We start from the raw sequence: 21,971 nt of genomic DNA, 5'->3' as shown, positions 1-21,971 counted from the left end.
CCCAATTTTTGTTTTTTTAATTAGCTTTCCCAATATTGGTAACAATATTGTCTTCCTTGCCGTGTTATTCTTTTCCACGACTTGTAGATCCTACCCACCCTCTCATCTCTCCTAAACTCCTCAAGAAATTTGTTCTCCATTGTTTTCTTGCTACATACCCTCAAACACATGCCTCTTTTTGGTCAGATTGTTTTATTTATTTATTTATTTTTGGTGGCGTTGGGTCTTCGTTGCTGTGCGTGGGCTTCCTCTAGTTGTGGTGAGCAGGGGCTACTCTTTGTTGCAGTGCGCGGCCTTCTCACTGCCGTGGCTTCTTTTTGTTGCAGAGCACGGGCTCTAGGTGTGCGGGCTTCAGTAGTTGTGGTTCATGGGCTTAGTTGCTCCACGGCATGTGGGATCTTTCTGGACCAGGGCTCAAACCCATGTCCCCTGCACTGGCAGGCAGATTCTTAACCACTGCGCCGCCAGGGAAGTCCCTGGTCAGATTGTTTTTTGTTCTGTTTGCCATGCCCTGCGGCTTGCAGGATATTAGTTCCCTGACCAGGGATTGAACCCGTGCCCTTGGCAGTGAAAGCGCGAGGTCCTAACCCCTGGACCACCAGGGAATTCTTTGGTCAGATTGCATGCTTTCTAATATTAAAGGGCTAGGGTAGGAGTTGTCATGGAGCAGTAGACTGATGGGCTGTCTGAAAAGACAATTTATATCAGCTGTCGGGTCCTTGTAGCAGTTGGTGGTTTTGGAGTTTCTCACAGGGTTCAGCTAATTGTAGTCACCAGAATGTGTCACCTCACCTCCCACTTGAGGTGGCCCAACTCCACTCCCTGTTCCTGTTCTAGGCCTCTCTCTTGGGTCATTCATCTCTCCCGTTTCTTTACTTCATTCCAAGCTTCCTAAGCTCTAATCAAAGCTGTCCCATTTTCCAACTTCCTTCCTTTTTAACCAAACCCATGATTCCTACCTTCACCTCAGTTTCACGTTTGTTTATTTAAAATAAATTTATTTATTTAGGCTGCGTTTGGTCTTCGTTGCTGCGCACCGGCTTCTCATTGCAGTGGCTTCTCTTGTTGCAGAGCATGGGCTCTAGGTGCGTGGGCTTCGGTAGTTGCAGCACGCGGGCTCAGTAGTTGTGGCGCACAGGCTTAGCTGCTCCGCGGCATGTGGGATCTTCCCGGACCAGGGCTCAAACCCATGTTCCCTGCACTGGCAGGCATATTCTTAACCACTGTGCCACCAGGGAAGTCCCCCATGTTCTTTTTAACCCAGTCCCTCCATTTTCATGTCCCGTGTGTGTTTAATCCAAGTCTCTGTTTTCCCAGCCCCTCATTTTACCTTCGCCTGTTTTCACTTCTGTTCCGTGCTGTCCCTCAGGCTTCCTGGGTCGCACCCACGTTCACCCAGCTTGTCCATTTCTGGACCCTCCCACCACTTTTGACCCCTCTTTTTCTCTGGCTGGCTGCCCCTTGCTCTCCGCCCCTTTTAATCGCTGCACCTTCATGTTTTCACCCTCCATTTTCCGGTGGGCTTTTTTTTTCTGGTTCCCATTTTTTAAGCACGGCGGCTGACGCCTTCCTCTCATCCTACACTTTTACTCCTACTCAGCCCCTTCATTCCTCTACCGCGGCTCCCATTTAACCTGTGAGCTCCCCGCCGCCTCAGGTTGCCAGTTTTACTCCTCTGCCTCATTTCTTCTCTCCCGCCGGGGTTCCGGGACCCCATCCCCCCAGTTCTCTCCTCAGTCTTCGCTTTTCGTCTCCCCCATTCTCCTGACCGCCGGCGTCTTCAGGTCCCCCTTCCGCCCTGGTCCGCCCCCACCCCCGATTTTCCCCCTGTCCCATCTCCCCCCGTTTTCTCCTCAGCTCCCCGGTGCCTTTCCGTACCCCCTTCCTCGTTTTCCCCTCAGCTTCACCTCACCCCGTTTTAAACCCACACCTCCTCCCTCCATCCCCGATCATCGCCTGGCCCCCCCACTCCGTTCCTCCCATCCCCCCCATTCCCGCCTTTCCCCCTAAGCCCCGCTCCTCCCAGGTCTACCAGAGGCGCTCCATCTGTCCCCTGGTTCTCCCACCCCCATTTCCCCCTCCGGCCCCCGTTTCCCCTCGGCCCCGCTCCCCGACCCCCTCCCCGCGTTCACCTGCCTGCCTCCCACCCCGGTTTTTCCCTCAGCACCCCCCGCCCCAGGTTATAGTCTGTCCTCATAACCCCCCGTTCTCCTCTGAGCTCCGCTTCCCACCCCCGGGTTTTCACCTGCCCCCCCACTTTCCCCGGGCCCCGCTCCCCCAAACCCCAGGTTTTTCTCCTGCCCGCGTCCACCTGCCCCGCCCCCGCTTTTCCTTCGGCCCCGTTCCCCCCCCGCCACCCGCACCCCCAGGGCCGACCCTTTCCCGCCCGGCGTCCACCTGCCCGCCCCCCGCCGTTCCGCAGCCCGGCTCCCGGGTTCTCTCCAGCCCGCCCCGGCCCCGCCCCCCGCGCGTCCCCGCCCGCGCCCGTCGCCATGTGACGGGAAGCAGCTGATGGCCTCTCCGGGCGGCGGCGGCGGCGGGCGCGGCGGCGGCGGCGGCGGCGGCGGCGGGGCCGGGGCCGGGGCCGGGGCCGGGGCCGGGGCGGGGGCGGGCGGCGCGGGGGCGGCATGAGGGCCGGCGGCCCGGGGGGCTGAGGCGCCCGCCGCCTGCCGCGGGGCCGCGCGCGTCCTCCATGGAGGCCGGAGGTGAGTGGGGCCGTGGCGCGCGTTCCCCGCCGGCGGGGCCGGGCCCGTTCCCGGGGGGGTGGGGCGCGGCCTCGGCCGGGGCGGGGGATGGGGACGGCGGGGGCGCCGGACCTGGGCCGTCCGCGTCGGCCGGCGGCAGGGTGCGCCCCGGGCGACCAGCTTTGTTTCGCTTTCGCTGTCAGCGGCCGCCACCCCGCCTCCCGCCGCCGACTGGACCCGGCGAGGACGGGCCTCTGCGCGACGGGGATCCCCATCCCCGGGACAGTCAGGGGCGCCCGGGGCCCGTCGCCTCCGCCCGGGTGGGACACGACGGGCACCAGGCCCTCGGGCGGGGGGGGTGATACCCGAGAGGGTGGGTGCCCAGGTGCTGCACTCGAGGTCTGGGTGGGAGTCCGCTCTGCTCCTTACAGGCTGTGTGATCGTGGACGAACCGCTTAACCCAAGTCTGTTTTGTAGTTGCACAATGGGTTAATAATAGTATCTGCCTCAGCGGGTGGTTGGGAGCTTCCCAAACTTGTCTGTGCGTGAAAATGGGGTCTGGAATCCCTATTGAAAAAACATATTCCAAGCCTCTCCCAATAGAGACTGATTTGTAGAGCCGAGCTGCCGATCCCTGGTGACATGGATGAGGGGACAAGTTTAGGATACACCGATGAGTGAGGTACTTGCCTCTCTCCTTGTTAACAGCTGTCATCAGAAAACGGTGTGGAAGTCGGAGAGTATTGGAAGCACTTGGAGGGTCAGCCCAAATGACCATGCAGCCTCAGTGGGAATGGTGTGCTTGTTATGCAAAGGCCAAACCTCAAGACGCGTCCTTCAGGCTTCTTCTTTCCAACCACTTTGCCCCTAAACCCCACTAATAGAAGTTTGGGGTGGGCTTGTGATTTATTCTGGGAGTCCCAACTCTTGAATATACTCCCATGCTTAAAGGCGGTTTCCTGAGGGGAAATTTCTCAGAAGGGGTCAAGGCCTAGGCTCAGAATTTGTTCCAGAACCTCTTTGTATTCTTCCAGTGAAGTTCAGGCTTCATTCTGGTCAGGAGGATTCTGATCGTGGATGTTTTTGTGTTTCCCTGGCTTCTTTGAGGGAGCAGCGATTGTGGGTGGGTGGGTTGAAATCAGGGTTTTCCCTGGGGTGGTGTAACTTTTTAATTTGGGAAATGACATTTCTTTGTTTGCTGGAGTAAGGCATTCAGTACCAGGTGTAGAGGTAGCTCTCTCTGCCTTCCCATCTAGATAAGGGCTTTCTCTTCGGCGAGTTTGTTACCCATAGAACTGTTGTTAAATGGCCCCTACTGTTTGTCTGAAATCTTATGTGAATCTTTTTATAGCTTCCGCTGTCTATTCCATTGACTCCTTTTAGTTTATATCTGGAAGCGATCTGGAGCTAGCCTCCCTTTTTAGCAGGAATCTGTTTCCAGTTCTGGGTTTTTCCTAATGATTGACGACTGTGTTTTGGGGTGTGGGCTGAGCTGTTGAGAGCTGCCAAGCTACCGGTAAAAAAAAAAAAAAAAAAGGCCAGAGTTTTATTCTTTTGAAACTGAATAAAGACCATTGTAATGGGACTAATTGTAATGGACAGCAGTAGATATCTTCAGAGTAGTGGTTAGAATGTATTTATTCATTCAAATATTTATTGAGTGTGTACTATGGGCCAGGCACTCTCTAGGCCAGCACCGGCCAATAGAAATATAACGTGAGCCACATATGCAATTTGAAATGTTCTGGTAGTTGCGTTAAAAAAAAAAAAAAAAGTGAAACAGGTGAAAGTAATTTTAAAATTATATCTGTCAATCTCGCATATCTAAAATATTATCATTATAACGTAATCATGAATAATTATTGAAAATTTTTAGATTTTTGCTTTTGTACTGTCTTTGAAGTAAAGTATGTACCATGTACCTAATGGCCCATCGTAATTGGGACTTGCCACGTTTCAGAAGGTCAGTAGCCACGTGTGGCTAGCAGTTACTGTATTGGACAGCACAGCCCAATAGCAGTGAACAGTTCGGAATGAGGGTGGGGAAGAGAGAAACAACAGTTACATAAAAAGAAGCAAGCAATCAAGAGAAGTTGTGCGAGTGATAGTTATAAAGAAAATTCAGTGGAGTGAAAAGAAAGTGATTGGGCCACTTTGGATAGTGAGGCCAGGAAGGTCTCTGAGAAGGTGACACCAGCACTGAGGCCTGAAGGGTAGGCAGAGCAGCTGGGCGAGGATCTGGGGCCAGCCAGGCAGAGTTTTCTGAACGGATGGAACATCTCATGTAGAGATCTCAAGGCAGGACAAATCAACAAGCTTCCTGCCGGCTAGAGTCATTCATAGCTTCTCTCTCTCTGTGTTCAGGCAAATCTCCTTTCACAGAAGAGGCCCATGGTAAATGTCTTTCCACTCTGCCTGATTATCCAAACACATCCCAGTGTTTAATTAGAAAACTCAGATCCATAGGCCTTTTCAGCAAGAAGGGCCAGGGCAGGTACAATCCCAGATGAAGCTGGATCATCTTGCCTCTGGTTTTTTTTTTTTTTTTTTAAAGTTCTGCACTAATTATGGCTTTCTTTTCCAGCAGCCAAGTTTAGTTTGGGCCCAGCCTCCTCTTCAGAATCTCCGTAGTTCCTTCGTTTTTTTTCTTATTTTAGTTCTTGGATTCTTGAGCCTGAAATAGCAAGAGATTAAATCCCCAAATCACAGAAATAGAGTGTGAAATCTGGGTATGGCTTATGTTTAAGAAGCATTTCATGTAAAATGTTTGGCAAAGGCATCATAATAGTCTAAGGGGCTTCATTTCATTTATATTATAGAGAGATACCATGTATATTTATTCCACAAATATTTACTGAGTGCCTGCTCTCTGCCAGGAACTCTGCTAGGCACTGGGGATAAACATACAAGGTCCCTGCTCTGTCGGTGGCATTGATGTCCTAACTGGAGGGAGACGGATAATAATCATAATGGTGATTGTGATGTAAAGAAAATAAAGTGAGGAGTTATGAAGGACATTGACTTGGGATCAGAGCAGGGCTCTCTAAGGAGTTGTCATTTGAGCCGAGACCTGGATGAAGAGAAGGTGCCAGGCATGCAGGCATTCCAGTCTGGAATAGTCAGCTATTCCAGAGAATAGCTGGTGCAAAGGCCCTGAGGTCGGAACTAATTGCGCATAGTCGAGGGGTGAGAGAAGGCCAGTGTGCAGGACTTCTAGAGCAGGGTGAGGATTTTATTCTAAGAGTGATCGAAACTGATCACTCTGAAAGGTGAGGAGAATGGGTGGTGGGGGCCAGAGGGGGAGCCAGGAGAGCAGTCTCCTAGCAGAGGGAGCTAGGAGTCTGCTTAGTGAGAGATGATGTTGCATATATGAGCCAATGTTGATGAGACGATGTTGCATAGGTTAGAATAGCAGCCGTGAGATGGAGGAAAGTTAGGTTTGGCAAGTCTTTTGGAAGCAGATGCAGTAGAACTAGTTAATGGATTTGGTTTGGGAGGTAAAGAAAAGAGAGAAGTCAGGGGTGACCCCTTTTCATATTGTGTGGAGCCTCCATGGTGTCGAAAGGATGGATAACGTGCGTATTGTGGAGGAAGCGAACCAAATGTGAATATTACCAGGGTGGAATGAAGTCAGGTGATGAAAATGTACCTCCAGATCAGTCAGTGTCATTTAATATTTGACTCCATCTGGCTTCTCAACCTCAGCACCACTGACATTTTGAGCAAAATAATTCTTCGTTGTAGGGGCTGCCCTGTAGGATGTTGAGCAGCATCCCTGGCCTCCACCCATTAGATGCCAGTAGCACCCCCTCTGGTTACGACAACCAAAATGTGTCCAGACATTGCCACATGTCCCTGGGGGGCAAAAGTGCCCCTGGCTGAGAACCACTGGACCCCATGAGGAGGCATTAACAGAATAGGGCTCTTTTACCTTAAGAAGATATCTAGAAATAATGGGAATAAACGCCACGGGGTTGCTGCGTAACACTGAGTCTTGTTTTGGATTTACAGTATAAAGTAAGTTCTTACCATGCAGATAGTCACATCCAGAGGACTGTGCTCAGATACACAAGTAATTGTGTAAGTGAAAGGATCTCCTGTGCAAACACAGATTTCTAGGAGGAATTACCTGGGCGTATACAAATGCCAATTTAGACAGATCTGATATATTAAAACCTAGATTTAAGCATAGAACCTCAGGGAATTAATATTCTCTTTACAAAGGAAACTTCCTTAAATTTTCTTTAAATAACAAAGCCATAAAGGCTTAATATGATTTATTAAAATTCTATTTAAAGACAGAATTTTCAGCAATACATTTATTTCATGAAACAAGATATACCCATGTATTTTCCTATAATGCATGTCAGAAAAATATATATATATATACACGTATAAATATTATTTACATATATGCATGTTTACCGTCTGTTTCATTGAATCCAGGATATCATGGATTGTATTGCCAATATGTGTCACTGAAAAAAATACTGCCTATTTAACTATGAAAAGTCATCGCTTGACACATCCTGATTTTAACAAGGTCAAACTGAGAAGACTTATAAAGATGTGTCCTAAAATATACGAAATAGGGGCTGTTTAAATTAGTATCTATCTGGTAACAGCTATAAGAAGGTCAAAGTCTCAAAACTGCTAAAGTGGAACATACACATCAGACAGTGACCTCATTCAGGATGGAAGCCAGTTTTTATATTCCTATGTAACACAATTGTAGCGATCAAAAAATCAGTTCTGAAGGCCTTGAACTTACAAGCTTTGTCAGCCATTGAGAATCTTCCGCTGTAGGGGAGACTTGAACTGGGGACTGCCCTTCAGGTCGATGAAGAAGCACCAGTCCAGCCCCCGCCCTTCACAGGACGCTGTGCTAGCCTCCCCACTCCGCCCCCCCCCCCCACAAAAAAAGAAACAAGGATTGAATCGGCTTGGTGTTTGAAGGCGGCTGCGTAAATTCCCAGCTGGGGGTGGCGTCGGGGCAGAGGGAAACTTGTCACTACAGGAGAGAAAGAAATAAGGAGAGTGGGACTTCCTTCCGCTTTGATAGCGTGAGATCTGGGTATGCTTCTGGGTTGCTAATCTCAGTGGGATTCTCATAAGCAGAAAATGAGTCTAGGTGTGAACTCAGATGAGCTACTTGGGGCACGACAGGGAGGTGTGTGTGGCCGGCGTGTGGCGTGCAGGGAGACGACCGGAAAGGCAAGGCTGGGGCCGGTGGGGTGGGCTGGGAGGCCGGGTCTCAGCTGCCTTTATCTGGTAGGCAGGTGGGAGCTTTGGAATGTATTTGAAAGAACTGTCAAGATGTGATGTGCGTTTCAGCTTCAGCAGGGTCCCTGGGGGCAGGAGAAAATGCATCAGGAGAGTCTTGTAAAAGATCGGAGCAAGATGGGATGAAGGTTTAGGCCAGAACAGAGAGGAGATGGAAGTGGGAGACCAGATCAAGAAGTCTGAGTGACAGGAAGCAGGGCCAGTGCTGAACATTTTAGCCTTGATGATGGGGAGGATGACGGGGAGTGAGAGGGAGCCTGTGAGTTTCAGATATTCCTTCTTTCACCTGTTTCCCAGTAGCAGGTTCTTTTGGAGAGACCTTAAGTGCATGTGAAGGCTTCCTGATCAGCATCGTCTGATCCTTGCCTGGCCTGTCTCCTTTCTTTCTCTTCGGGCTTTCATAGGAAAACGAGGCCTCCCTTCACTGGATTCACTCTTACAAAGGTTACTCTGAGTCACGGTTAACCAGAAGTAAGGAGTGCCAGCACTGAGTAACCCCACTGGAATTCGGCCTGTGGCTACTGTTAGTGCCCCAGGTCATTTAAATGACAACTCCCTCCCAGAATCCGGACTGTCACTTTTTGCCATGGGGAGACCTTGGTGGCTTTCCAGTTTCTGAGTCAGCAAGGTGGTCAGGGGCCTGGTTCTGCCCTTACCCTCGAGGTGAGGGTGCCTGTTTGAAGCATGCTGTCTCCTGCCCCAGAGGAGCCACTGCTGCTGGCCGAACTCAAGCCCGGGCGCCCCCATCAGTTTGATTGGAAGTCAAGCTGTGAAACGTGGAGCGTTGCCTTCTCTCCGGACGGTTCCTGGTTCGCCTGGTCTCAAGGACACTGCATTGTCAAGCTGATCCCCTGGCCGCTGGAAGAGCAGTTGTAAGTTCTTTCACACCCAAGGGAGTGAGGGAGTCCTGGGGAACTGAGCGCTCTCCCAGATGGCTCCCTGCCCGAGAGCAGGAGAGGGAAGGTGGCCAAAACAGTTCAGCAATTGGATCAGTGAGGTTTCCAGGGTCCCACATTCTGTACCTGTGAAAACTAACTCCATCGAGATTATGTTAGCCCTGAGTTTCTTTTTTTTTAACAGCTTTACTGAGATATAATTTACACGCCGTACAGTTTGCCCATTTAAAGTGTGCAGCCAGAGGCCCAGCTGGGTAGTTAGGCTTGATTATCCGGCAGCTGCTGATGAGGGCTGACTCCCCCTTACCAACTAGCTGTATTTTAAATTTCTCTAAACTACCTGAGTCCTTTGGAGGCAAATAAACTTGTCTTTCACAAAATAAATAAATAAAGCATACAGCTAAGTGACTTGAGAATATTCACAGAGTTGTGCATCCACCACCATGATCAATCTTACAGCATTTTTGTCACCCCAAAAAGAAACCCTCTAATCCCCCTCTGCTCTCCAGCCCTGAGCAGCCTCTCATCTACTTTGTCTTTATAGATTTGCCTATTCTAGACATTTCGTACAAATCGAATCATACACTATGTAGTCAGTTGACTGGCTTCTTTCACTTAGGATACTGTTTTCATGGTTATCCGTGTTGTAGCATGCTTCATGACTTCATTCCCCTTTACTGCCAAATAATGCTCCATCTTATGGAGACACCACATTTTGTTTATAAGTTTATCCACTGGTGAACATTCAGGTTGTTTTCACTTTTTGGCTATTAGATAATGCTTCTGTGAACACTTATGTGAAGTTTTTGTGTGGATATATGTTTTTGTATATGTTTAACTGGTTGAGGAACTGTCAGACTGTTTTTCAAAGTGGTTCCAGCATTTTATAATCCCACCAGCAATGTTGGAGATTTCCAAATTTTCCACATCCTGACCAACACTTGTTATCGACTGTCTTTTTTTTTTTTTGCGGGCGCGGGCCTCTCACTGTTGTGGCCTCTCCCGCTGCGGAGCACAGGCTCCGGACGCGCAGGCTCAGCGGCCATGGCTCACGGGCCTAGCTGCCCGGCGGCATGTGGGATCTTCCCGGACCGGGGCATGAACCCGTGTCCCCTGCATCAGCAGGCGGACTCTCAACCACTGTGCCACCAGGGAAGCCCTCGACTGTCTTTTTGATTATAGTATAGCCATCCTAGTGGCAGCAAAGTGGCATCTCATTGTGGTTTTGATTTGCATTTCCTTGTTGGCTACTGATCTTGCCCACCTTTTCATGTGATTATTGGCCCTTTGCATGTCTTCTTTGGAGAAATGCCTATTCAGATCCTTGGTCCATTTTAAAATTGGCTAGTTGCCTTTTTTATTATCAACCAAGTTCAGTTCCTGATATTAACTAGCTTTTCTGTCTCTGGGCTGGACAAGTCCCAGTATCTGAATGCTGTGAGCTCCCAGTCAGATGGCCCAGCATCAGTATTTTTTTCATTTGTCATAGGGCAACTCTATGTCTGTATTTATTTACTCAGCCAACAGTTGTTGTAGTCTTCCTTGCGTGACCCAGAGCCAGAGGCTGAGAATCCTGAAATAAATCAAACATGGCCCATGCCCATGAGGGTCTCATTTGTTTTGCTTTTAAGCATTTCTTACAAGTAGCACGTTAGATTTAAGTTTTTTATAAGTTCAGTCTGAAACTTGTTGCCTTGATAATAGGTAACGCTGATGAAAATTTGCTGAGATGGGTACTCTGCACGCTGCTGCGGTTGAGGAGTATAAATTTGTGCACTTGCTGGAAGGAAGGCCATTTCGAGGACCTTAAAACTGCTCTTCCTGCGATTAGGAATCTCAGAAATGGGGTCATCTATTTATTTATTTAAAAACTTTTATTGGAGTACAGTTGATTTACAATGTTGTTATTTTCTGCTGTACAGCAAAATGAATCAATTATACATATACATATATCCACTCTCTTTTAGATTCTTTTCCCACATAGGTCATTACAGAATATTGAGTAGAGTTCCCTGTGCTATACAGTAGGTCCTTATTAGTTATCTATTTTATATATAGTAGTGTGTATATGTCGATCCCAATCTCCCAATTTATTCCTCCCGCCACTTCCCCCTGGTAACCATAAGATTGTGTTCTACATCTGTGACTCTATTTCTGTTTTGTAGATAAGTTCATTTGTACCATTTTTTTATAGTCCACATATAAGTGATATCACATGATATTTGTCTTTCACTGTCTGACTTACTTCACCTAGTATGACAATCTCTAGGTCCATCCATGTTGCTGCAAATGGGAGGTCATCCATTTACATACACTGATTTTCAACATGAAATTAATCATATGGTAGTTAAAAATCAGAAATAGCTTAAAATCTGGTGATGAGAGAATGCTTAAGGAAATTTTGGCATTGCTGTATATTTCTGTAGCCATCAAAGATTGTTGTGTGTGTTTTTTGTTTTTGTTTTTTTTAATCACAATTTTCAGTTCCTTCTATACTCAGTTTAATGGTAATGCCAAGATCATTATTTATTGGTTCCCCCAGTCTAAATACAAGGGACTCAACTTCATATCCAGACTTAAATCTGATATAGATTTATAGTCTGAAAAAGTATTTTTTAAAAAGCATAAAGTGGGAAATCTGTTACTTCCTTGAAAATCACTCTTGTATTCAAATATATATATTACTATACATAAATATATCTTTCCAATATTACGGAAAATGTAAATTTGAGCATTAACCCTTTATGTGTATCTTTTGTTTAATATAATGAGGGAAATATTGTTTAATATGTCAAATGAGCAGTTACTTGTTTTAGGGAAAAATCACACATTTTGAAGAATAATAACTTGAGGAAATGCTTACAGTACAAGGCTTACTGAAAAAAGCAAGCTATGAAACTGTATCTGCAGTATGATCCCAAATTTGTTTTTGAATAACATGTGAATGTACACATAAATTAAAAATTCATCATACAGTGTTTACTGTGGTTAGAGTGGTATTAGGATCTGGGTAATTTTTATAATTTTCTCATTTCCAAAATTTCCCCATGTTTCACTATTAATTTTATAATTTAAAATAATTGTTATTTTAAAAGTCCTTTAAAAGGGGAAATCTGGGGCCTTTATATTCTTGTTAGGGTTGTTATACATTTAAAAAATCATATAATGTAGCGCTTTTGATATTGAGCAAATAATTGATAATAACTAGATAAATGTACTACTACTTTTAATAAAATTTTCTGAAAATTCAGTTTTGGTGAAGTTAAATTCTCCTAATGACTGTCCCCGGCCCCGAGCGGCCCCCTCCCACAGTCGCGTCTGCCACCTCCCATGTAGCTCATCCCTTGAATTCATTGCAGACTCTGAAGTCCAGGGCATGTGCTGAACACTAGGCTAGGACACCCAAGACTTGACTACTAGTTCCTGTTCTGCCCCCAATTTTGTGACCCCAGGAAAGTTATCTCTACCCCTAACATGTTAAATTTATGATAGTAAAATGAATTACTATGCCAATGTGCCTTAATTCCTTTGGAATAAAGTAGCTACAGATGTATCCCTTAATTCAAATACAGAAATCAGGATTTTATAAAAAAAAAAAAGGTAACTTTGGAGGTTCTGAGCTGGCCTACAGAGCTCTCCCCATAGCTTGCCTTTTCTGTACTTCTCCCCTGGATGGCCAACTAAGGCCCCCGAGTCAGGGCTGGGCAGGTCTTCGAAGTGTATGTGTCGGCCTGGCTGGGGCCGGATGTGGATTGGGTGGGCTTCATTGAAAAGACATTCAGTGTCACATTTCAGATGTTCTGTCAGAACGACACATTTTCAGACCACGTTTGGCCATTTAGACCAGGGGTCGGCACATTTTTTCTATAAAGGCCCAGATAGTAAATATTTCTGGCTTTGGGGGCCGTATGTCTCTGTCAAGACAAGTCAGCTCTGCTGCTCGAGCGTGAACACGTCCCTAGGCGAGAGGTGGGCAGACGAGCCTGGTGGAGGTGGGAGACGGCTTCACGTACAGAACAGACTGCCATCCCGGGCACACTCCCGCAGCCTCTGCTTTAGAATGACAGACTTTCAGAGTCGAAGGAGCCACGTTTGCCGCAGTCTCTCCCTTCTAGTTCTGTAGGTGAGCTTGCTTAAAATTCTTTAATATATTTCGATGATGCGATTGGCAAAAATATGACTTACTTAACTTTTCGGGAATAGATGTAATACAGAAAGAGGTTCAGCTGCATGTATGTTGGCTACAGGATTTTTCATGGAAATGAGTCCCAGCTTTATCATCACTCTTTCCTCCAGTTCGATAAACCACGGAGTGTGGCCATGTAGCAAAGCAGGACTGAATACTTACAGTGATAAAGTGTACTGCAGATAAGTGTTCTGCGTTTGTGGGCCGAACCCCAGGACTGTTTAATTGCTCATGCCTTTGAGACATTGTCTGCGAGGCAGAGTGGTGGGCAGGGCCCTGTTTCTTAGGGACGGAGTCTTATTTAGCTTGTCTGGGCCTGTGTTTCAGCATAAGTTGAAGGTAAAAGGAAAGGCTTGGGCCACGAGATCTTTGAGGTCAGCGTGCCCCTGAACAGCTCTGTGAGTTCTTCCCTTCACTGCCCTGCTGGTTGGTTCCTGGACTGGATGTGCCATCAGAGAAGTAAATGAAAGAGCCTCATTCATTGATTGGAGCAAAGCGAGTGAAGGTGGAAATCGGCGTGTACCAAGCAAACTGTTGGCCCGAAAATTGGGTTTATTTTCCTGCTCCTTGGGGACTTTCTAAGCTAGAGATAAGGGGGGTATGAGGCAGAAGAGTGGCACATGGTTATACAGGCTCTAAGTTCTGTCCTAGTTCCAAACCTACAGCATGCTTTCTTTCTCATGAGAAACATGGAGTGCATCTTTCCTTCCACGCACCAAAACCCAGGAGAACTTTCTGAAGAAGCAAATGGCTCCCTGGAGCATCTGTGATCTAGTTATCCCACAAGGCAGGTCGCCCCACTGCAGGACTGTCACAGATGGGATGAGCCACGGCCAGTGAAGTCTCTGTTACACGAATTCTAAAAAAAAAACAAGAAGAAAGGTCGTACTAGAATTCACTGAAGGCCTATTTGTTTCTGGGATTTCAAAGGCTTAGGTACCCCAGAATGAAAAGTCGATTGACTTGGTGGCAATTTCAGACTCATTAAGAACTCTCTGCTTTTCCCAGCATCCCTAAAGGGTTCGAAGCCAAAAGCCGAAGCAGCAAAAATGATACAAAAGGGCGAGGCAGCCCAAAGGAGAAGACGCTGGACTGTGGGCAGATTGTCTGGGGCTTGGCTTTCAGCCCGTGGCCTTCTCCACCCAGCAGGAAGCTCTGGGCACGCCACCATCCCCAGGTGCCAGACGTCTCTTGCCTGATCCTTGCTACAGGGCTCAACGATGGGCAGATCAAGATTTGGGAGGTACAGACAGGTAGGTCATTTCTGGCTGGGATCAGGCCCCAGGGGGCTCTCGTGCACATTCCGATCAGGGACCAGAGGGGCCGCCAGTTGGCTGAGGGGTGTGGCTGTGACCTGTAGACCAGAGCTGCCTCTCCCCCTGATCGAGTGCCCCCCTCTCTCACGCTAGGACTCCTGCTTTTGAATCTGTCTGGCCACCAAGACGTCGTGAGAGATCTGAGCTTCACACCCAGTGGCAGTTTGATTTTGGTTTCTGCATCCCGAGATAAGACCCTTCGTATCTGGGACCTGAATAAACATGGTATGGAGGTGACGGAATGACTTGGCAACCCCAAAATACTGTATTTGCCCCTCTCTCTACTTGACCAGTGACATTTTATCCAGAACAGTGTTTCTCAACCTTTTTTTCTGTTATTGCCTCCTGAGGAGACTTTTTAGACATGTTTTTCCTAGTCACCCCCCCCCCCAGCCCCCTCACCACCTGGGAGATTTTCATGCCAAAAATACATTGACTATCTCTTCAGGTACTGGATGTGTATCTGTGCTTTGTACATAAAAAAGGTCAGATTTTTCTGGCCATCGAGAACCAGTTCTCACCCCTCTGGAAAATACATGGTGTAGAATAGGTTTTCTCAGCTGTGGCACTCTTGCCATACTGGGCTGGATGATTCTTTGTTACGGACCTTCCTGTGCATTCTGGCGTGGAGCAGCATCCTTGCCCTCTTAACCCGTGAGATGCCAGTAGCACCTTCTCTAGTTGTGACAACCAAAAATGTCTCCAGACAGAGCCCAGTGTCAACATAAAGGCCACAGCCTCCCCTGGTTGAGAACCACTGATCTGGAAGAAGTCATCCATGTTGGGTACTTCCTGTTAGAAGTAAAGTTTCTTTGTACAGTGGAATCTAGGTCTACAAGAATCCTCTCAGGCTGGGGTGGGGAGGGGGGCGGTCAGCCCTAGTGCAGTTCTGCTCTAAGCAGGACTGTATCCCGGAGCAGCCCGACGGAGAATTCCATACATCTGTGGTGTTTCTCCTCAGCTGGGAGGGTGACACAGGGAAGGGGAATTGGTTGCCGGGCCATTTCTCCCTCGCAGGCGTGGAGGGAGGTGGAAGGAGGAAATGGGGATGTGGGCGGTTCATGAAGAGCACCCTCGTCCCTGATGATGCAGAGTCCAAGCGGTGACTGTGCAGCTCTCCACACCACGAGAGGGGCCCCGTCCCTGCCCTCTCAGAAACGAGCCTGATAACTTGTCAGGCAACTAAGGAGGTGCTTGTGGTGTCCTCATCTGAAGGCATCGAGTCACACAGCGCGCCCTGGGTCCTGTCTGCCCGTTGCTGTGGAGCTTGTGGCTGTGTGGTCTGAGGTGGGCCTGCTGACTGGGAGGGTGCTCAGACGCAGTGCCTTTTTTTTTTTTTTTTGCGGTACGCGGGCCTCTCACTGCTGTGGCCTCTCCCGTTGCGGAGCACAGGCTCCGGACGCGCAGGCTCAGCGGCCATGGCTCACGGGCCCAGCTGCTCCGCGGCATGTGGGATCTTCTCGGACCGGGGCACGAACCCGTGTCCCCTGCATCGGCAGGCGGACTCTCAACCACTGCGCCACCAGGGAAGCCCCGCAGTGCCTTTTTTAATGAGTGTCGCAGGCACCTTGCCACCATCTGAGGCAGGGAGGGAGGACTCGCTGAAGGGGCTGAGAGTGGGCAGAATGGACTAGGCCAGTTACTAGGGCTTTTCAAGGAGAGGAGGGGACTCAAGTAGTGTCCCCAGGCACGGGGCCCTGCCCTCCCACCCTGCCTTGATTTATTCACTCACACCTACCCCGGGGGAGCAGGTACGCTTCTTACTTGAGAGCTGAAGAAACCATGACTGACTTTCATAAAATTTATTTCTGTATACCCGCACATACACGTGAATTCTTAAATGCATATGTATGACCATATACATTCTTCCCCCCTTTTTGGGGGCTTCTCCCCCCAAACTTTCTCATCCTCCCCTCCTTTGCATTCCTCCATAACCCCCCTGCAGTCCTGTCACCCATGCTAAATAAGACCCTTCCATATTGCCTTCCGTATTTTTCTCTATACTCGCATAATCCTATTCAGACACTCACTTTTTTTTAAATTATTTATTTCTGGCTGTGTTGGGTCTTCATTGCTGCACGCGGGCTTTCTCTGGTTGCGGTGAGCGGGGGCTACTCGCTACTCTTCGTTGCTGTGCGCAGCCTTCTTATCGCAGTGGTGTCTCTTGTTGCGGAGCATGGGCTCTAGGCGCGCTGGCACATGGGCTCAGTAGATGTGGCTCACAGGCTCTAGAGCGCAGGCTCGGTAGTTGTGGCGCACGGACTTAGTTGCTCCGTGGCGTGTGGGATCTTCCCGGACCAGGGCTCGAACCCGTGTCCCCTGCATGGGGGGGACACTTAACCACTGTGCCACCAGGGAAGTCCCAGACACTCACTTTTACATTTATGGATTTGGGGGTCATTGTTTCACAAAAATGGAATCATATTCTTCACATTTTTTCTGCATTTTTCTTTTTTATTAGACAGTACTCCATGGAAAATCTAGTTCCTTAATTTCATCTGACTTAACAGGTGGAATACTACCCTTTATTCATCCATTCCTCTGTTGATGGGCATTTAGCTTTTTCCCAGATGGAGATCTGAAGAGATGACGTGAGTGACCTAGGGTTATGCGCTGAGTAAACAGTGGAGCCAGGATTCAAGGCTGAGTTTACCTGCCTCCAGAGCATGTGGCCCTAATTATGCTGCACCACTGCTCATCCGGACATCCTGGCAAGGGTGGGAGGAGGGTGAGAGTGGGATCCTTGTGGCCAGGGGGAAACCATTACAGAGCATAAATGACAGAGAATTGAAGGTAAACACTTTCAAATTTGGAAGGATGCTTCAGAGTAACTGAGGTGGTTGGGGGACCTAAAAAGAATGTTCTCTGTTATCAAAGGAATGTATCAAACCTGATCTGTGGACAGCCTTTGTCCCACTGACCTTGTGGATTTTGGTGAAACAGTAGGTAATGATTTCCCTTGGGCATTATAACGTCATGTTAATAGATTTCAGGCATTTAAATGACAAATCCTGTCATATTTCTTTCTCTGCATTAAAAAAGGGGCCCGTGGGCTCAGCTGCTAGAGAACCGCTGGATATAGCGGGTGGGGCTGGGGGGAGGCACCACTGCCGGTTCTTCAGGCTTCCTGCTCTGTGGTTTTGGGAGTCGGCTCACCGTGTGCTCCATTTCTCTGACAGGTAAACAGATTCAGGTGTTATCGGGCCACCTGCAGTGGGTTTACTGCTGCTCCATCTCGCCAGACTGCAGCATGCTGTGTTCTGCAGCTGGGGAGAAGTCGGTGAGTCTCAAACTTGGGGTGCCCTTTGCTCTGTTGCTTCGGTTCAGGGAAGCGGCCTCATGCGTGAGAGGGTAAGTGAGCCAGTGTCCTTGAAAGCCGCCTGCAAATCAGCCCCAGCGGGAGGCACGCTGCCAGGCTGAGGCCCCTCCTTTTCTGATTTGCACTTTGACACAAACCAAAGGAGAGGAGGTGTTTGGAAGCAGATCGCTCCCGTCACGTCATGGGAGGGCTGTTTGCCTTCACAAGATGGGAAAGCCATGTTTTTTAAATTTCTTTCCCTGTTGGAGTCTACGATTTTAAAAGTTGCAACCCACATGTGTATCCAGATTTCCTTTGAACCATCTAATTTGAATCCACCTAATTAGGATTTCCATTCAAATCATAAAATGTACAGTAACTCGTTGAACTTTGTCCTGAAATCCTGTCTATTGTAACAAAAGTACTAGAAACCCAGGAACAGTTTGGGAACCGATTGTTTTTTACATCTGCATTGAGCTGTTGTTGGCTGTGACCGACTAGGGAAAGTTAAGAGTTCACTATTTGGTACAGCTCAGGTGGTTAATCATTGATTTGAGGCTTGGAACTATGTGAAAGTGAGAGTTTTCTTAAAGGAAAAAAAGAAAATACTTCTTTTAATGATTCTCAGAAAGGTTTCAAGTAAGGAGCTAGGTCAGACCTACAGCCGTGGGGCAGATTTCTGTGGTCCTGTAAACCAGAGGTGGGTGTCAGATGGCTCTGTTGGCTGACCAGGAATTCACCTCTGACCCCTATTTTTGGTTTCAAGTGAAAGGACAAGGTAGCCCTTGGCTTAGGTCTTCAGCATGCATTGCCCTATTTGCTAAGAGCGCTCAGAAGCAGGACCCAGAAGCTTCCCCTGAGCCATGCTGGCTGCTGTCTTCCTGAGGTCGGTTGGTTGATTCTCCCCTAAAGTAAGCTCCTTGAGCATGTCTGTTGGTTCTGTGCCTCAAGAATTCAGACCTGTCACTTTATTTAGGCCAGTATGACATGTTCTAGAAGAAACATAGAAAAGGGGCTGGAGCACTTAGCTTCCCCTGGCTGTGCGGCCTGGAGAGGCAAGGCTGTGCCTTCTCCTCACTGTTCACGTCTTGAGCACTGTTTCCGTCCTGACCAGGCACCTGTTCTTCCCACAGGTCTTCCTGTGGAGCATGCGGTCCTACACATTAATCCGGAAGCTGGAGGGCCACCAGAGCAGCGTGGTCTCTTGCGACTTCTCCCCCGACTCTGCCTTGCTCGTCACGGCTTCTTACGATACCAATGTGATCATGTGGGACCCCTACACTGGCGAGCGGCTGCGGTCACTCCAGTAAGGACTGCCTCCCCGCTTCCGCTTCCCGGTGGGGTGTTCGATGGGAAACCTGTCTTGGTCCAGGACACAGTGTGTTCGTGCTTATTCTGAGGCACTGGTGTGCAGCAGTGTTTCATTGTCAATTCTCAAATTAGCCCCGAGTGCCTTCAAGTCTCCTGCTATAGGAGGCTCTCTGTACTGCTTTGGATTCAGCATTATGAAACCTCACAGTGACTCTTTCTTTCCACTTACTAATAACTGTAGTAACAGGTTCAGAATGATCCTCTTATTGAAACTGTTATTTCCAAAGTGAATTTTCATGTTCTCACCAACTTGGTCTACTTTTCCCCTTTGTCTCTGTTGTTTTCTGAAGCAAATAATAGGTAGTCCTATAATTATCATGTATCTTAGCCTAAAAAAGACTTTCAGTTTGTACTGTGGCATTAAAGCGAGGGCTGACCTACTTTGCATAAGGAAATTAGCACAGGGAATATTAGTAATCCTTCAGCCCCCTCCACGAGACACTGGAGCTGTATGAAATGCACTTGTTTCCAGTCGTCTTTTCCAGTCTGCAAATCCCCAGGTTTTCCACATGGGGTACGAGACATCTCTGGAACCTTTTTGTGGCCATGGCACTTTGGCCTCCTGCCTGGGGATGAAAGGCGGAGGGCGGAGGGCAGCCATCACTCCAGGCCCACCTACTGTCCTGTGTCCTCCTCAGCCACACCCAGCTCAACCCCCCCATGGATGACAGCGATGTCCACATCAGCTCCCTGAGATCTGTGTGCTTCTCCCCCGAAGGCTTGTACCTCGCCACGGTAGCGGATGACAGGTAACGAAGAGGAGCCTCTTTCTGTGGCCTCAGAGCAAGTGTTGGAAAGGGCTTGTGGCATCACCCTTGGGGTCTGGCCCCAGGTCTGCTGACACGTCCCTTTCTCCTCCAGGCTCCTCAGGATCTGGGCCCTGGAACTGAAAACTCCAATTGCGTTTGCTCCTATGACCAATGGTCTCTGCTGCACATTTTTTCCACATGGTGGAGTTATTGCCACGGGGTACGTATCTGTTAGCCGAACAGATGGGTAGTGATTTCTGCTGAGTATTCCATGTAGCTTTTTAAGGAAAGAAAGCATCTAGAATTTTCTTGCCTGTGAGGAAGGCTTTAAGGAAATCTGAGATTACATAAAATTCTGATATTCTCTTCTAATAGAGTTTATCATTTACTCTTAATATTTAGCCTAAATGTCAACGTGAAAGATCTACAATTCATGCTATTAACAGGCCAAGTCTGCAAGGAAGCAGAAAGCAAGATGATGCAGCATTTATATAGGAAACCATTTAGGGCAGAGACCACCTTACAGGGAACATCTGTAATTCAACAGGTGGCACTCTTCCCTGTTACATTTGAACCCATAGTATGATCTATAAAGGGCTGTACTGACAGAGACAGCACTTTGGAACCAGAGGTGTCTTGAGTTCTCCTGCTGCCCTCAGCAGCCTTAATTACTCAGCACCACAGCCTTCATATCTATTTCCAAGGTCCAGGTTGCGTTTCACTCTCTAGAGTCTCCTGCCAGTGGAAGTGAGAGTAGAAACGTTGATATCTGTCCCAATGAAAACATACATTTCCAAGGTCTGCCGTAACGCACTGGTTTCCGTCTCATTTCAGGACAAGGGATGGCCACGTCCAGTTCTGGACGGCTCCTCGGGTCCTGTCATCACTGAAGCACTTATGCCGGAAAGCCCTGCGAAGTTTCCTAACAACGTACCAAGTGCTAGCGCTGCCAATCCCTAAGAAAATGAAAGAGTTCCTCACATACAGAACTTTTTAAGCCAGTCTCCATAGTCTTACTTGTTTCCTCTGTAGCAGGATAAATCTTCCTGACAAGTAGCTGGAGCAGTGGGCCAAACATCTGGTCTTGGATTGAAATAGAATCTCTCTTTGGGATTGTGAACAGAATGTAGCAAAACCAGATTCCAGTGGCCTCGCCAGGGCCAGGGGTCTCTTCCCCATGAGGTGTGAGGGTCAGTCGTAGAAGAGGGATTCCACTTCTGCAGTGACGGAGCCTGACCTTAACCTTCAGTCCACTTAATGGACAGCAGTGCTGGACCCTCTCTGGTCATTTTGATTCCAAGAAGTTTCCACTCCCTCGAATGGGAGTGTCCGTCGTTGATGCAGATGCAGAGGAGGTGTTGATGAAAGTTCTCTCCTGCTGGTCAGAGCCGCTTTGATGTGGACAAGGGCTTTCCTTCCTCTGACCCACGGGACAGTTTTCACAGAGCCGTCTAGGGTGAGATATTACTTAGCTTAACTAAAGTCCAGGTGACTCAGAGGCCATGCTCCTGATACAGACACTAGACTTGGCTTTTTTTTTTTTTTTTAAGAAACAATGGCGTGCATGTGCCGGAGGCCAGATTTGTGTGTCATGTTACATGGGACGTATTCCTCAACTGCATGACTGTATCAGTGGCTACTGAGTTATCTGTCAGTTGTTCACCAGTTAGCATATTTATTTGTATTTTCTCAACAGATGTTAAGGTACAACTGTGTTTTTCTCAATGGTATCTAAAAACCATAGTACTCAATTCCAACAGTTGTGAAGATGTCTCTTAATTGTGTGAAGAATTGGTGTCGTCATCATTTCAGCTGATTTTCTTCTGTACAAGATCTGACTTGACTGCTTCACCTCATTGGACTCATCAGCCAGTCTCAACTCTGCCCCTAAACACAACTAGCTCTTTCAAAGTACTGTTCTTCGTGGCGTATAGTTATCTAATGAAGACACCTCATTCAAACAAAATCTGCCTTTGGAAAATTTAATATATTTTAAATTATTTTAAAAGAAATGCAACATCTTATCCTTGGCTTTCTTACTAGGTGCTTTGTGGAGGCCTGTGTACCATGATAAAACGTGTTGAAAAAGCAGAGGAGTCTCTCCTCTGCTGCCTTTGTTGCTGAAAGAAAAACATTTCAAGATGAGAGGCTTTCATCGAAGGAAAGAAAGTTAAAAGCTTTTGGCTTG

At 48.0% G+C, this 21,971-nt stretch overlaps 1 protein-coding gene across 4 annotated transcripts; it reads left to right on the top strand.

The window, feature by feature from the left end:
- Positions 1–2,615: 2,615 nt before the first annotated feature.
- On the top strand, positions 2,616–21,540 carry WSB2 (WD repeat and SOCS box containing 2). Of its 4 annotated transcripts, XM_030860407.2 has the most exons (9): positions 2,616–2,705; positions 8,671–8,839; positions 14,058–14,302; positions 14,459–14,590; positions 17,545–17,645; positions 18,797–18,969; positions 19,673–19,783; positions 19,896–20,003; positions 20,618–21,540. In XM_030860407.2, exons 1-9 carry the CDS (start codon positions 2,693–2,695, stop codon positions 20,778–20,780), a joined length of 1,215 nt encoding a protein of 404 aa, XP_030716267.1. In that variant the 5' UTR covers positions 2,616–2,692; the 3' UTR covers positions 20,781–21,540. The 4 variants fall into 4 exon arrangements, with proteins under 4 accessions (XP_030716267.1, XP_030716266.1, XP_030716268.1 ...); XM_030860406.2 differs by lacking the exon at positions 2,616–2,705 and having other exon boundaries at positions 8,637–8,839; XM_030860408.2 differs by lacking the exons at positions 2,616–2,705; positions 8,671–8,839; positions 14,058–14,302 and adding an exon at positions 16,876–16,956 and having other exon boundaries at positions 14,457–14,590.
- The last annotated feature ends 431 nt before the right edge of the window (positions 21,541–21,971 follow it).

Source organism: Globicephala melas, chromosome 13 (assembly GCF_963455315.2).
Source record: "Globicephala melas chromosome 13, mGloMel1.2, whole genome shotgun sequence".
Taxonomy (NCBI): Eukaryota; Metazoa; Chordata; class Mammalia; order Artiodactyla; family Delphinidae; genus Globicephala; species Globicephala melas.
Note: the sequence above shows the minus strand (reverse complement) of the source record. Positions and strands in the feature narration are given on the sequence as shown.